This window comes from Saccopteryx bilineata, chromosome 11, assembly GCF_036850765.1.
Source record: "Saccopteryx bilineata isolate mSacBil1 chromosome 11, mSacBil1_pri_phased_curated, whole genome shotgun sequence".
Lineage (NCBI taxonomy): Eukaryota > Metazoa > Chordata > Mammalia > Chiroptera > Emballonuridae > Saccopteryx > Saccopteryx bilineata.
Window position 1 is genome coordinate 16181508 of NC_089500.1, and position 13743 is coordinate 16195250.

At 43.1% G+C, this 13743-nt stretch overlaps 1 protein-coding gene across 22 annotated transcripts in view; it reads left to right on the forward strand.

The window, feature by feature from the left end:
- Positions 1-4909, forward strand: part of TCF4 (transcription factor 4) — a 360673-nt gene extending 355764 nt beyond the window's left edge. For all 22 annotated transcript variants that reach the window (XM_066247421.1, XM_066247430.1, XM_066247422.1 and 19 more), the window contains 3 exons: positions 1014-1243; positions 1656-1794; positions 1972-4909. In XM_066247421.1, the coding sequence (XP_066103518.1) occupies positions 1014-1243; positions 1656-1792 (367 nt within the window). In that variant the 3' untranslated portion in view covers positions 1793-1794; positions 1972-4909. The remainder of the gene's footprint in view (positions 1-1013; positions 1244-1655; positions 1795-1971) is intronic.
- Positions 4910-13743: the final 8834 nt, after the last annotated feature.

The window sequence follows — 13743 nt, forward strand, 5'->3', positions numbered from 1 at the left end:
GACATCTCCCACGCCTCTCTTTTTTACATAATCGCCCATGAAAAATGGGAAGCCCGGGTGCTGTGAAACCTTCCTTATATGATGTGCTTTCCAGATGGCTCGTCATCCTATCTGCCCTCCATTCAAAAGTTTCTTCTCATTTGTCAGCATGACACCCACAAACAGAAGTGATCTTGCCTTTCCAGACTCCACAGGGTCCAGCCGTGCTTTTGATATGAATCATGCAATATTTCTGTCCTCACAATCAGAGACTCGCTTTTTGGCTGCATTTTTGACTCACTGATTCAAAAGATCTAACGAGTAGATCTTTGGATTTGGTTCTGTTTTGTTTGTTTTACGTAACTCATGTCAATCAGGTTTCCCCTGACTTGTTTTGGAGATCATAAACATCCATAATATTAAATGCCATGGAGATCATGTGTTTCTAACCTTTTTATTTAATACACAGAGAAAATGAGACTCAGGTACATTAAATGGAATGACCAAGCCTTTAAGCAAATTAGTTGTGAAACTTGGACAAAGGTCTCCACTCGCGTTGCTCTAGGCTCTTAAATGCAGGACTGTCTTCCTAATGCAGTTTAGCTGCACCATGTTCATGTTAACCTGTCAAAATGTCTTTATAATCACCTATTCCCCTTAAGTTTCAGATGCCACAGTATGAAGTGAAAGAAACCAGATTCAGTCTAAAACTCGATCTGAGTTGTGGTCGTGCACTGGGGCTTAAGCCCACGTTGACTGTGGCCTGCTTTGCAGAGTGTGCCTTTTACCTCCTGCATCCGTGTGGGCACACTCCAGGCTCTAATTCAAACCTCTACTGCTTGATTTGGTTTAATATCTAGGGCCTGTGACAGTCATCTAAAGCAGTCCCAAGCTCAAATGCATGTAAAATTGTAACAAGGACAAGAGCCTGAGATGGAACCATTTTGTGGAAACTCTGGGAGAAAGCAACAGTTGTGTAGACACCCCCTTTTCCCCACACCATTAGCAAATGTCACCTCCCTTTTGTACTGCAGCAATAACGATGACGAGGACCTGACACCAGAGCAGAAGGCCGAGCGCGAGAAGGAGCGGAGGATGGCGAACAACGCCCGCGAGCGCCTGCGGGTCCGCGACATCAACGAGGCTTTCAAGGAGCTCGGCCGCATGGTGCAGCTGCACCTCAAGAGTGACAAGCCCCAGACCAAGCTCCTGATCCTCCACCAGGCTGTGGCCGTCATCCTCAGCCTGGAGCAGCAGGTCCGAGGTCAGTGCCGCACAGAGGACGCCTGCCCTGAGCAGGGGCCGAGAGTAGACTAGTTAGCATTACTCAGAATGGTCGTGTCAGGTGCAGACCCTGTCTGACTAGGAGGCAGCTCCCGTTTCTCCTGTAATTAAGTCGTAGGGATCTCCTACAACTAAGACTGCGTTATGACGCTTCCCTGTGGACGGTCAGTCATTGGAAGTTGGTATATTTGCCTCACCAACCGTCTTATACTCTATGTGGCTCTGCAGTCACCATGCAGTTCAGCTTCTGCTAGTGACCAAGCTGGTGGATGTCTGCATTGCACGGTTCCTGACCGAGTGTAAAAACTGAGGAAGAGGACACCAGAGTGCGCACCCTGCTTCTGCCGGAGCCTGAGCATTAACTAAGGGTTCTGTGTTCCAATCTTCCACAGAAAGGAATCTGAATCCGAAAGCCGCGTGTCTGAAAAGGAGGGAGGAAGAAAAGGTGTCCTCGGAGCCGCCGCCGCTGTCCTTGGCAGGCCCGCACCCTGGAATGGGAGACGCATCGAATCACATGGGACAGATGTAAAGGCAAGTCCCCGCGTCAGAAAGGCCCCTTGGTTCCTCACCAGGGCGGTGGCCAGGACAGCCACGTCTTCCCCAAATAAGCACATTTCTCCTGAAAAGAAAGAGTTTAAAAATAAAACATTGAGTTCGTCTGTTGTACATGGGTTAATTAATTTTCCTCTTTTTGTTTTTCCTCCTCAGGTCCAAGTTGCCACATTGCTTCATTAATACAAGAGACCACTTCCTTAACAGCTGTATTATCTTAAACCCACATAAACACTTCTCCTTAACCCCTTTTTTGTAATATAAGACAAGTCTGAGTAGTTATGAATCGCAGACGCAAGACGTTTCAGCATTCCCAATTATCAAAAAACCGAAAAACAAACAAAAAAAAAGAAAGAAAGAAAAAAGTGCAACTTGAGGGGATGACTCCCTTTAACATATCATTCAGAACGTGCAGAGCGGAGCGTGCAGGCTGAGACGCAGCCCCGAGACTGAATGGCAATCCTTCCACACTGTGGAACAATGCATTTGTGCCTAAACTTCTTTTGGAAAAAAAAAATATAATTAATTTGTAAGTCTGAAAAAAATATTTAATTTAAAAATTGTAAACTTGCAATAATGAAAAAGTGTACTTCTGAAGAAAACTACATGAACGTTTTTGTTGGTATTCGAGTCAGCTAGTGTTTATAATTCCTGGATAGTTGAGTAAGGGGAGCCCTGCTGCCCTCGTAACAAAACCAGCAAACGTCCTGATGACAACAGAGTGATGACATTAGCCATTCCTTAGGGTAGGAGGAACAGATGGATCTTATAGACCTATGACAAATATATATATAAATATATATATAAATATATATTAAAAATTTAGTGACTATGGTAAGTTTTTGTTCATTTGTTTCAGACTTTTTTCTCCTGTAAAAAAATAGTACTGATTAACTTTTTTAAAAGAAAGATTTTACTGTAAATACGGATTTTTTTTTTTTTTTTTGGTCTTATTTCTGTCCCTTCTTCCCGGTTTGTTATTGTAACCTGTAGTGCCAACTCTGCTTCCGGAGGGTAGTGCAGGATGCTGACCCTGATGTTGCTTTTCATTCATAAATTAGTAGGAAGTTATTTCTCCAGTCTTTTGGGAACACAGGACTTAAAAGTCACATCATGTGTAGATATTACAAGCAGCATTACTAAGACATGGCAAAAAGAGTTTGTCTGATTTGTAATGTTGCGTTTGTGACCCTATTCTGGGATTTTCAGAGGTACAAGGTTAGAATGCTACAATGTTACCACTGTGCCTTCCAATGTTTATATCATCGGAAACATAACATAATCAAAGTGGCTGTGATTTAACGAAATGATTAAAGTGTTACCTACATGTGTAGCCGAAGTAGTGTGCAGTGAGGCGTTTCTGAATACATGGTCAGATTTTTGGAAAAAAACAAAAACAAAAAAAAGTCAAGTTCAAAAAACCATCAAATGAGAAAATTGCAAGTAGTGTGACAGAGCTGATTGATTTTGTTGCTTTCTTGATTTTTTTTTTCAAAATAGTTTACTAAGATGTAGATGACTTGAACTGCCTCCTCCCTCATCTGAAAAATGCCAATATTCAATCATCATGCAGCATTATAACAAGCCTTATAAGTCCTGAAGCATTAAGTTGCACTTTCTTGAGGAGGGTAGTGCAGTATTTCTCTGGCCAGTATGAATGAAATTTATACTTAACATGTTTGATAGAAACATAGATCAAGCTATGGCACAGCAACTCATCAGATAGCTAGCTTTGACACCTGGGCACAACTGAACCAACTTCCATCGTGAATCTTTATAATGATTGACTTTGGTGTATAGTGCAGTTAACAAATAGTGCTCCTAGTTAAGTATTTGTCAGCATCCTTTTGTCTCTAACTCGTTTCTATTTTTACAGCCACACAATCTTGGCATGTATTAAAAAAAAATCCCTGTTCAAGTAGTTTTTTCCACCTATCAGCACTGAGTAAATGCCATAAATACATCAAAATGGTCTAAATGTTCCATCTGTTCTCCTGTTTTGCCAGTTATATAGTAATGAAATACATTTGTAAATTTTATGCAACAAATGGCAAACGTATCATTATTTTGAAATTGTGTATGTAAAAGTTATATTTTTACACGTAGACTCTTGTTATTATGTGTTTTAATACATTGTATTGGTTTTTGTTTTTTTTTAACTGTGTGGTTTAAAAAATGTCTCATTTAACTGAAATAGTGAGCTTCAAGAATCTGAATTTTATGTTTATTTCTGAAAATGTAAGAACAAATAAGATAGTTACCACGTGGTCATCTTTTACAAACCCATAAACATTTTGATTAGCTGTGTGTGTGTTGAGAACTGTAAATATGTTCAGTAGCGATAAAACTAAAATACTTTGATTTGTTGATAAGTTTCTATAATGTGGAGGTGGATTAAAACTTTAGGAGAATAGCAGAAATCAACTTCATGAAAAGTTGTTTTGAGGCTTTCCTGTGAAATGTACGAACAAAGGAGTTCAAAGAAGGACGTGGAAGACAACCTTGTATACGCTCCCCTCCTCTTGAGTAATGGAAACCATGTGTATTTGTTCCCTCAGTATGTAAAGATTTCCTTTTAGTGGTACATTCTGCACTCATTTTGTATAGTCTACCAAGGCGGGTATCCCTAGGAACAATATTATATAGGAAGCAGGTATACTTTGATCACGTTCAGGATAAGTGTACAGAAGATAATACGGTGTTTACTCTTTAGGGAACTGGAAACACTCCCTGCATTGATGTACATTTTAAGAATGGCACTTTTGATACATGTTATCATAAAGGTGCTTAATAGAGCTGATTTAAAGTTTTTCAAATCTGTAAACAAAGCAAAAAATTAAATTGTAGTTATTTGATTATTTTTTAAATTGGTGCTTTATATTTTGTTCTCACTCGAACAGAGTAAAAGCTGCAATTTATTGCTCACCAGCTTTGATGTATTCATTACTCAGTAATGTAATACCTCTATTGTTGAATTCCCTTTGGAAATAAGCGAAAAACTTTCTAACGACCACCAAAAGCTGCTCACACTCTATTTTGCGTGGTGGATAAATGATCTGCACCTATCCGTATTGATTGGTTTGTATGTCCATTTTTTAAAAAAAGAAAAAGATGAAAAGGAATGTGGCCTTTTTAGTGTGTTTTTTTCTCGTTGTTTTGTACATTATCAAACCCAGGTAAGATATTGGTATCCTGTGCTGGATTTTTTGAATAAAATTTAGCAGAACACAGGATTAAAGAACTATACAAAAATGTCATAAGGGTCCATGCTGCGCTATTTAGATGGCACATAGACTGGGGAATCTGTCGCAGAAACTTAGACATTAAAAGCAAGTTGGAATAGTTGATCCACCTCCACATTCAAGTAATTTATGAGTATGCAGAATAGGGATCTGTTCATCTAGAAAGTTTTACCATTTGTCTTCTGTGTAGCTGCAAGGAACACTAATGTTTATACAACTGTCAGTCCACCCACTAACGCAACTGATTCTGATTCAGTCTTCCGATTCCTTTTTTGTTTTTCACTTCTTTCCTGTTTCTCTATTTTTTTTTTTTTTAATTTGTGATTTTTATTTTGATGAGGGGATCGAGGTTGGGGAGAGAGTTGAACCAAGGCTTGGGGGTTAAGAGGATTTTCTTCTTGGATCCAACAGGCAGAATACGATCTGTGTCCAAAAGTGAACTTGAGTCAGGAATGAAACAATTTCAGCATAAACAAGCACAAAACTTTAGTCTGCTGGCTGACTGGAAACAAACAAAAAAGTCAAGATGGAATATGGTGAATTCCAACACAGTGGGGCACCAAGGCCTTTAGGCCTCTTTATTTTGCTTTGGTTTTGTTTGATTTTCTTTAGAGACACGCTCTTTCTCATGGGACTTGAAGTGGACTCATCTTTGTGCAGTGCTGGTTTTGCCATCCTCATTTCAAGTATTATAGACATATGTAATGGTGAAAATATATGAACTGTGGCCTTTTCATTCTTGTTACTTGTGATGCAATTAAGTGAAGATAAGAAAAAAAAAAAAAGCAGAGATTTACCATGTATCAGTGCCTGGCTTTTTGTTATAAAGCTTTGTTTGTCTAGTGCTCTTTTTGCTATAAAATAGACTGTAGTACACCCTAGTAAGAAAAAAAACTAAATTTAAAAATAAAAAATATATTTGGCTTATTTTTCGTAGGAGCAATCCTTTTATACCATGAATATTACAAAAAAAAATTGTCAGATTCTGAATATTTCTTCTTTGTAGATTTTTGGAATCATTATGAGTAAAAGTTTGTTACTTTATTTTACTATTTAAAAGATGTTATTTTACCATGTGTTATTGAGATGAAACTGTATGGTAGCTTTTTTGTTTGTTTTTTTGTTTTGTTTTGTTTTGTGTGGGTTTTTTTTAGTTGTAGGTCGCAGCGGGGAAATTTTTGCGACTGTACACATAGCTGCAGCATTAAAAACAAAAAAATTGTTAAAAAAAGAAAAAAAGGGAAAACATTTCAAAAAAATGATAAACAGTTACACCTTGTTTTCAATGTGTGGCTGAGTGCCTCGATTTTTTCATGTTTTTGGTGTATTTCTGATTTGTAGAAGTGTCCAAACAGGTTGTGTGCTGGAGTTCCTTCAAGACAAAAACAAACCCAGCTTGGTCTAGGCCATTACCTGTTCCCCATCTGTAGTTATTCGATGAAGTCATGTACATGACCGTTCTGTAGCAATAAATGTGCCATTTTTATAAACTGTTTCTGACACTTATTTCATTTCATTTTGCATTATCCAGAAAGCTCTGATTCTCTTCTGTAAGTAAAACCACCTCTAGATTTCATTTTCCAAGTGTCGGAGGTATTGACAATTTAACAAAACATACAAAAAAATCACAAAAACAAATTGAAAAGCAAAGCACATGATTGACCAAGGAAGAGATGCCTTTAAGGAAAATGGAATGGGATGCATGCAAAACAAAAAAGAAACTCTAGAGGATTAACTAATTGAAGGAATGTAATTCGTGCGCATGCAACACTGAAGCTGTGCATTTGGAGAGCTCGGAACCGCGCCAGTGTTGTGGGTCGCGCTGCAGCTTGCCAAGACACGTCGGCCTTAGCCTTTGGCATCAGTGGGTCGACTGTTTGGCAGAACCTTCTCAGCTAGGTCTTTGCAGTCAAAACTCTAAGATGATTTATTTTGTATCACTTTGTTAAGAGCTGAATATTGTTAACCACAATTACTATTAAACTGTATTTCTACTTTCTCAAACTCTACCCAGCCCGCTACTTCTGGTTAACCTCTTTTGACTCTTCATCCAGATGTAAACAACCAGGTTTTTTTTTTCTAACGTGTACAAACTGACATGTGTCACTGTGGGAGGAAAATAATGTACAGATTAAAATTATTCAGTGTTATGTACTGTCAGTTAATATTTCTGTAGAATGGACATTGATCTGCTTTGCAGAACTTGGAGGCTGTTTCAACATGGATGGTAGAAATGTACAGTAGCATATGCAATGGGAAGGGAAGCCTGTGGCGGGTGAGCACAGCCTGTGGCGGATGAGCACCGCCTGTGGCGCGTGAGCACCGCCTGTGGCGCCTGAGCACCTCCTGTGGCGGGTGAGCACCTCCTGTGGCGCCTGAGCACCGGCTGTGGCGCCTGAGCACCTCCTGTGGCGGGTGAGCATCGCCTGTGGCGGGTGAGCACCTCCTGTGGCGCCTGAGCACCTCCTGTGGCGGGTGAGCATCGCCTGTGGCGGGTGAGCACCTCCTGTGGCGCCTGAGCACCGGCTGTGGCGGGTGAGCATCGCCTGTGGCGCCTGAGCACCGGCTGTGGCGGGTGAGCACCGGCTGTGGCGGGTGAGCACCTCCTGTGGCGCCTGAGCACAGCCTGTGGCGGGTGAGCACAGCCTGTGGCGCGTGAGCACCGCCTGTGGCGGGTGAGCACCGCCTGTGGCGCCTGAGCACCGGCTGTGGCGGGTGAGCACCGCCTGTGGCGGGTGAGCACCGCCTGTGGCGCCTGAGCACCGGCTGTGGCGGGTGAGCACCGGCTGTGGCGGGTGAGCACTACGTAACAACATTCTAGTCGAGTACGTGGTGTTTGGGGGACGTCTCCCTTATTGCTCTTGTATTCTTTCTAATGGGGTTTAGTGACTAGTTTACCTGAAGGAGAATGTTATAACACCATTTGGTTCACGTGTGAAGTGCCCTCCATAGCCAAATGTTGGAATTTTTTTTCTTTTTGATTGGAATGTTTGGTATTTAAAGTTTATGAAATTTCCAGAGATTTGGTTGGCAACCCTTTTTTTTCTTCTAAATGATTTGAGATGTTCTTATGTTCCTACTGTGTGTTTTAAATATATACAAAGAACCATAAGAATTTAGTCTACTAGCATTATATTTGATCACATAACTACTGCTAAAAGGGGGGCAGTGAGCTTGGGCACAACGTCAGTGACTTCAGAGGACCACAGGGAACTTGACCTTGGTTCATTTTTCAAAGGAAAGTTAAAATACCAGAGAAGTTAAAATAGCCAAAAGTTAAGAAGATCCCGGTAATATTAGAAGTGAAGTGTATCCAAATCAGTTTGAAACAAAATCATTTTTAATCTTATAACTGGATCCATTTATGTAAGACCATGTGAAATTTTTATTCTAGGCTTTAATTATAGAACGCCTTGCTCTTGACTCAGAGCCTAAGACTCTTTCTTAGTGAGCCACTTAGGAGGAGAGCTTGAAAGCAAAGAGAGCTGGTGTGCTACTTAAACGGAAATTGCCCGCATCGGACGTTTAAATTGCACGGGGGCCAGCAGGGCCCACGTTCAGTCAGGCCTGCTCCCACTTCAGCCGGGCACACGGGCACGTGCTCTCGGCTTCTGGTGCGGGTTAGAAAGAAACGCGGCCAGGACTAGAAGGGCAAGAAGAGCCAGGGTCACCTTGGTATTCCTGAGAGAGGCCTTAACCTGAGATCTTTTACTGAACAAACGTGGCCTCCAGTCTCCAGGAAAGGACAATCCACTGTCACAGCTGGGAAGAAAACACTAGTGACAAGCGGGAGGCCTTCAAGGTGCAGCCCTGGAACTATATCTGGATATTCTTTTTTGTTTGTTTCTGTTTTTGTTTTGAGTGTTAGACCTTAAGATTACTGAATCTTGACCTAAATGTAGTTCGAATCTTACAGTTAGTCTGTTGGCCATGGAAGGTGTATATTTAAAGCAGTGCTTATTAACATGTTTCGGTGTGAACCCTCTGAAGATGAGTGAAACCACTCCATCGAAAAGACTACATACTTCGTTGTATATGGATTTTTTTAAATTTGAATGTCACATTCAGCTTTAAGGAGTTGATGAACCTCTCCAGAGTCTAGGCACAGACACTTGTTCCCGGGTCCTGGGTCTGATAGGAGGCAGCTAAAGCTTCAGTGCTTGAAAAAAAGCAGAGAGCACCCCCCTTTCCAGTGATCGAAGTGGCTGAGCCTACCCAGAACTGGACTGGTGTTTGGCTTAACAGTGTAAAAGAAAGACCCTTTGTGTAACCCAGAAAATAATACAGTCCTTCACATCTGTTGCGCTATATTTAGAAGTCAAATGGCTTTGGCTTTGGCACGAAGACTCTTGTAAAAGGAAGCAGCCACTTGCCAAGTGCAAAGTGAAAACGCTCCCGCGGCATCAGACCTGCTGGCTGCAGGTTTCTGATGGGAACCAGCCCATGGGTGAGCAGCTCTTTCATTTTTGAGCACAAATGACAAAACTTTGAAAAATAAAACCACTGGGTTTGTGTAAGTAAGAGTGTATTTTACATCGCTGGGTTGTGAGTTGGGTGGGGCCATTTTAAAGATGAGGATATGAAGCGCAAGTGACATGCTCAAGTCAGAGCTAAAACAAGTAGCCAGGAGCCTGTGAGCTGCGTGGTCACTGCACTCGCCACCTCCAAAATGACCCTCCCCCGACCCGCCCACCGCAGTGGCATCTAGGTCCATTCCTATTTGTTTTGTTTTATCTTTGCTGCTGCCTTTTCATGGGTATTTTACAGAAGAGTTTCTAAACTTCCCTGCAGTTCTCATTTTCATTCTTTTTCTACAAATTGTTAGGATATAACTAGATGTGAGAATGTTCCTGCAACAAGAGACTGCTAGCCAAACTAAAATTTGCACTCTGGCCCACTTTTTCTAAAATAAACTTCCTATTCTAGAATAATTTTAGATTTACAAAATAAGTTGCAAAGATAAGACATAGTGTTCCCATATACCCTTTACCCAGCCCCCCTGTAAGGGTAAAATATATCCTGGGTACACTTGTCAAAATTAAGAATTGAACATTGGTACTTAATATTTCAATTCCACCACTCTCCCACTCTCACCCTTCCCGGTTCTGGGGTCTCGCCCAGGACCCTGCCTTGCAGGGCCTGACCCACTTTGAGCTGGGGTGTGAGCACAGCAGCTGAGCTGGAGCCTGCACAGTGTCCCGTGGTCTCAGCCTTGTCAGAGTGAATACACACCTACTTGACTATAGTAAACAACTGACTGATTCACCTTTTATAGTTCCTCACGTTGATTGCCTTCTCTCGAAGATCCATCCTTCTTTGATAACATGTATTGAACAGTAAGAAGGCAGGAAGGGACAGAAAGGAGATAAGATGAAGCCTACAGCACCCATGAACTGACTAGTTCAACTAGGGAATCCTACGTAGTTCATCAGTGAATTTGCAAAGGAACAGACCCTACCTTTAAGAAGTCATGGAAGACAACATGAACCTGTATGACCAACAAGAGTAATTGCTACAAGGCAGGAAGTAGAAACACCGGGCAGGCGCTAGAGCAGACGGGCCATTTGTGAACGTGACCTGGAGGTGTGAGGTGCATTTGGGGGCAGGTAATGGACTTAAAACAATGGCACTGTTTCCTGCGTTGCTAGGCAGCAAACTTATAGGAATTCAGGGTTCGTAACTTAAACCATGAAAATGCACTTTTCAAATTTTCTTCACCTTCCCATCTCCCGATCAATACCTGGAAACTTTTTGGTCTACAGAATTATTCAGGGCTTATGTCTGCAGAGCCCAGTGGGTGAGGACCAGTGGAAGCCACTGTGTCCTTCCCTCTGGTGACAAGGATCTGAGGGAGATCTAGGCTGACCCAGCCACATGCCAGAAGGTGAAGGAGGCCCTGAGAGTGCAGGTGCTTGTCCACAGCTCACTCGTTTCCAGCCTCCCCACTCCCTGCCCAAGAGCCCTCTGCAGCGTGCCGCTGTGTCAGCACACCACCACTGCTGCCCTCCACAACCCACAACCAGGGGCACATGTGAGCCACTGATACACAGCACACCCTGACAGGGGCTATCTAGTCTGTAATACATTCTGGGTGTGATTGGTGACTGAAATATTGAAAGTCCGGGGTCTGCTACGCAGACTGAGAGGGGAAAGGATTCCCTAGGGGAAGTAGGCCGAAAGCTGCAGATGGTGGAAACAATGGAGTGTGGGGTCCAGGGCACCCTAGTTGGAGAGGGTGTGGGCCTCCGAGTCCAGAATGTGTCAGGAGTGGACACACAAAGTGGGATCATCAAAGGATGCCTATGGGCTGAGGCAATGCTATCCGTACTATTTCATTCATTTCCACCACGCCTTGTTCTAAACAGGCTTTTGAAATCACATGGACAGCCATTAACATCAGTAAGGTGAAAAGAAATTTTTTTCCCACCAGCACAGTGTAAGAAGCTAGCTGGCCAGGGCCTTCACCTCCTAACACCCTGTATGAGATATATGCTATGGAACAAACCATTCGACATCTTCCATTATCCTCCACCTGTGAAATGGGCTAGTACCTACATCCTAGAGTAAATGTTACAGTGTCCACGCCTGCCTCACCTAGTACTGACCCCTAGAAAATAACACATTACTAGAGATTGAATAGCACGGAAATATTTATATATCTGTGCTCACATCCTGGACAGCATGGCCTCTGTTTGCAACCTCTTGCCCGCCTCTCTTCCCTCATAGGAAGTGTCCTCTGCCTAATGGTGTGCACCTTCCCCAAATCTGGTGCGACTTCCCATTTTCTCTTGCACTTAATGGAATGGCACTCCTACCTACCAAGTGTTACAGACACCTCACTGAAGGTTCTGTCTAAGGAACGTGTCCAAGCAGAGGCTCAACCCGACAGTTCTGCTGTCCAAGCAGAGACTCAACCCGACAGTTCTGTTTCCAAAATGATGGCACTGCCCCAGACGTTTATTCAGTTAAGCTTCATGGCAAACTTAAGGAATCAGGGTCACTCACATTTAGCAGAGCAAGCAAGGCCCCGAGGGCTGTGGTCAGTGCAAGAAACCAGGGCAACATCATCAGAGGCACATCCAGGGCTGTCTGCTGTCAAGGGCCGTGGACACTGCGCCATCCCACGGCTGTCTGGAGTTGAGCGGGATCATTGGCTGGATGACAATGTGTCTAATGTCCATTTTAACTGGGAATATGGCTCCACTTGTGGGATTGCTGGCCTGCCACCGCCTTCCCTAATGATGTTCTGCTACCGTACCCAGCTTCTGCAGACCCCCTAACCGGACAGCAGCTCCTCCAAAGCCTGCTCATTCCTGAGGCTCTGCTGATCCCAGCCCCTCTCTTCATCTCCAATGGAAACACAACATTTCCATTGTCTGCATTCTCCTTACGATCATCCCATTGACTTAAAAAACAAACCGTTTTAATAACATCTGGGGATCATAGATCACAGATCAAAACCACTCTTTGGGTCCCAGGGAGAAAGCAAAGTTTCTGCCACAGGCCCCTGAAAATCCCTTGCAGACATCAAGCAGACAAACAAGTATACACAAAAAGAGGAACAACTGGAGTTTTTTGACATTTATTACAGACCATTAACACACTCAAAAGGTATAATCTCAATGAGCTTAATCATAAAATAATAATAATAATAAAACATCTCTCCCCTCCCACACCAGTTTCTGCTTTATCTTACTTAATCCACACATTTCTTTTTAGCTGGGTATTCTTATTATTTCCATCTCACAGATGAAGGAATTGAGGTTCAGAGGAATTGTTAGGTAAACGGCAGACACATCAGAGTGGAAGCTGGGTCATCTGACTTCTGATCCTGAAATCAGTCAGAACTTTGCTATGGGGTAGAGATGTTATCATGAATAAAGTATTTATTCTCCCGATAATTTCATGAGGTTTACAGAGAAACACAGGCCCAGAAACAGCAGATCAAGTTACTAAGGCCATGCTTCCAGGCAGCAACCAAGATGGGATTTAAATACAGAACCATCTGACACCAAAGCCTGCGTCTCATGCCCTTGACCATGATGAAGAGCAGAGAGCCCAGGCAGCAGCCGAGGGAGGACACCCTCTTGTGAAAAGAGCATGAAGAGGTAACCCTTTGACACACCCAGGGTGAACGTTTCAGAGAGATGGTCACTTACCCAGCTGCCAGCACTTACAGCCGTTAGAAGGTGCCTCCTTCTGAATCACCTGGTGCCAGAGAGCCAATGGCACTACCTAGAGGAAAACCAGGTTTCCTCCTGTTTGCCCAGGGAGCTTGCCAAGAGAAATAGTTCATCTGGTGCCACATTAGCATCCTATTTTAAAAGGTCACTGCAACCTGTAAGTAGACAGATCAAATGTTGAGTCATTCTTCAAACCTCTGAGGAGCCCCTGCTGAGCAGGTAAGTGCTGGATGAACAATAGTGATCAAGATACAACCCTTGGTCCTGGCTGGTTGGCTCAGAGGTAGAGTGTCGGCCAGGCTTGTGGAAGTCCCAGGTTCGATTCCTGGCCAGGGCACACAGGAGAAGTGCCCATCTGCTTCTCCACCCCTCCCCCTCTCCTTCCTCTCTTTCTCTCTCTTCCCCTCCCGCAGCCAAGGCTCCATTGGAGTAAAGTTGGCCCAGGGGCTGAGGATGGCTCCATGGCCTCTGCCTCAGGTGCTAGAATAGCTCCAGCTGCAATG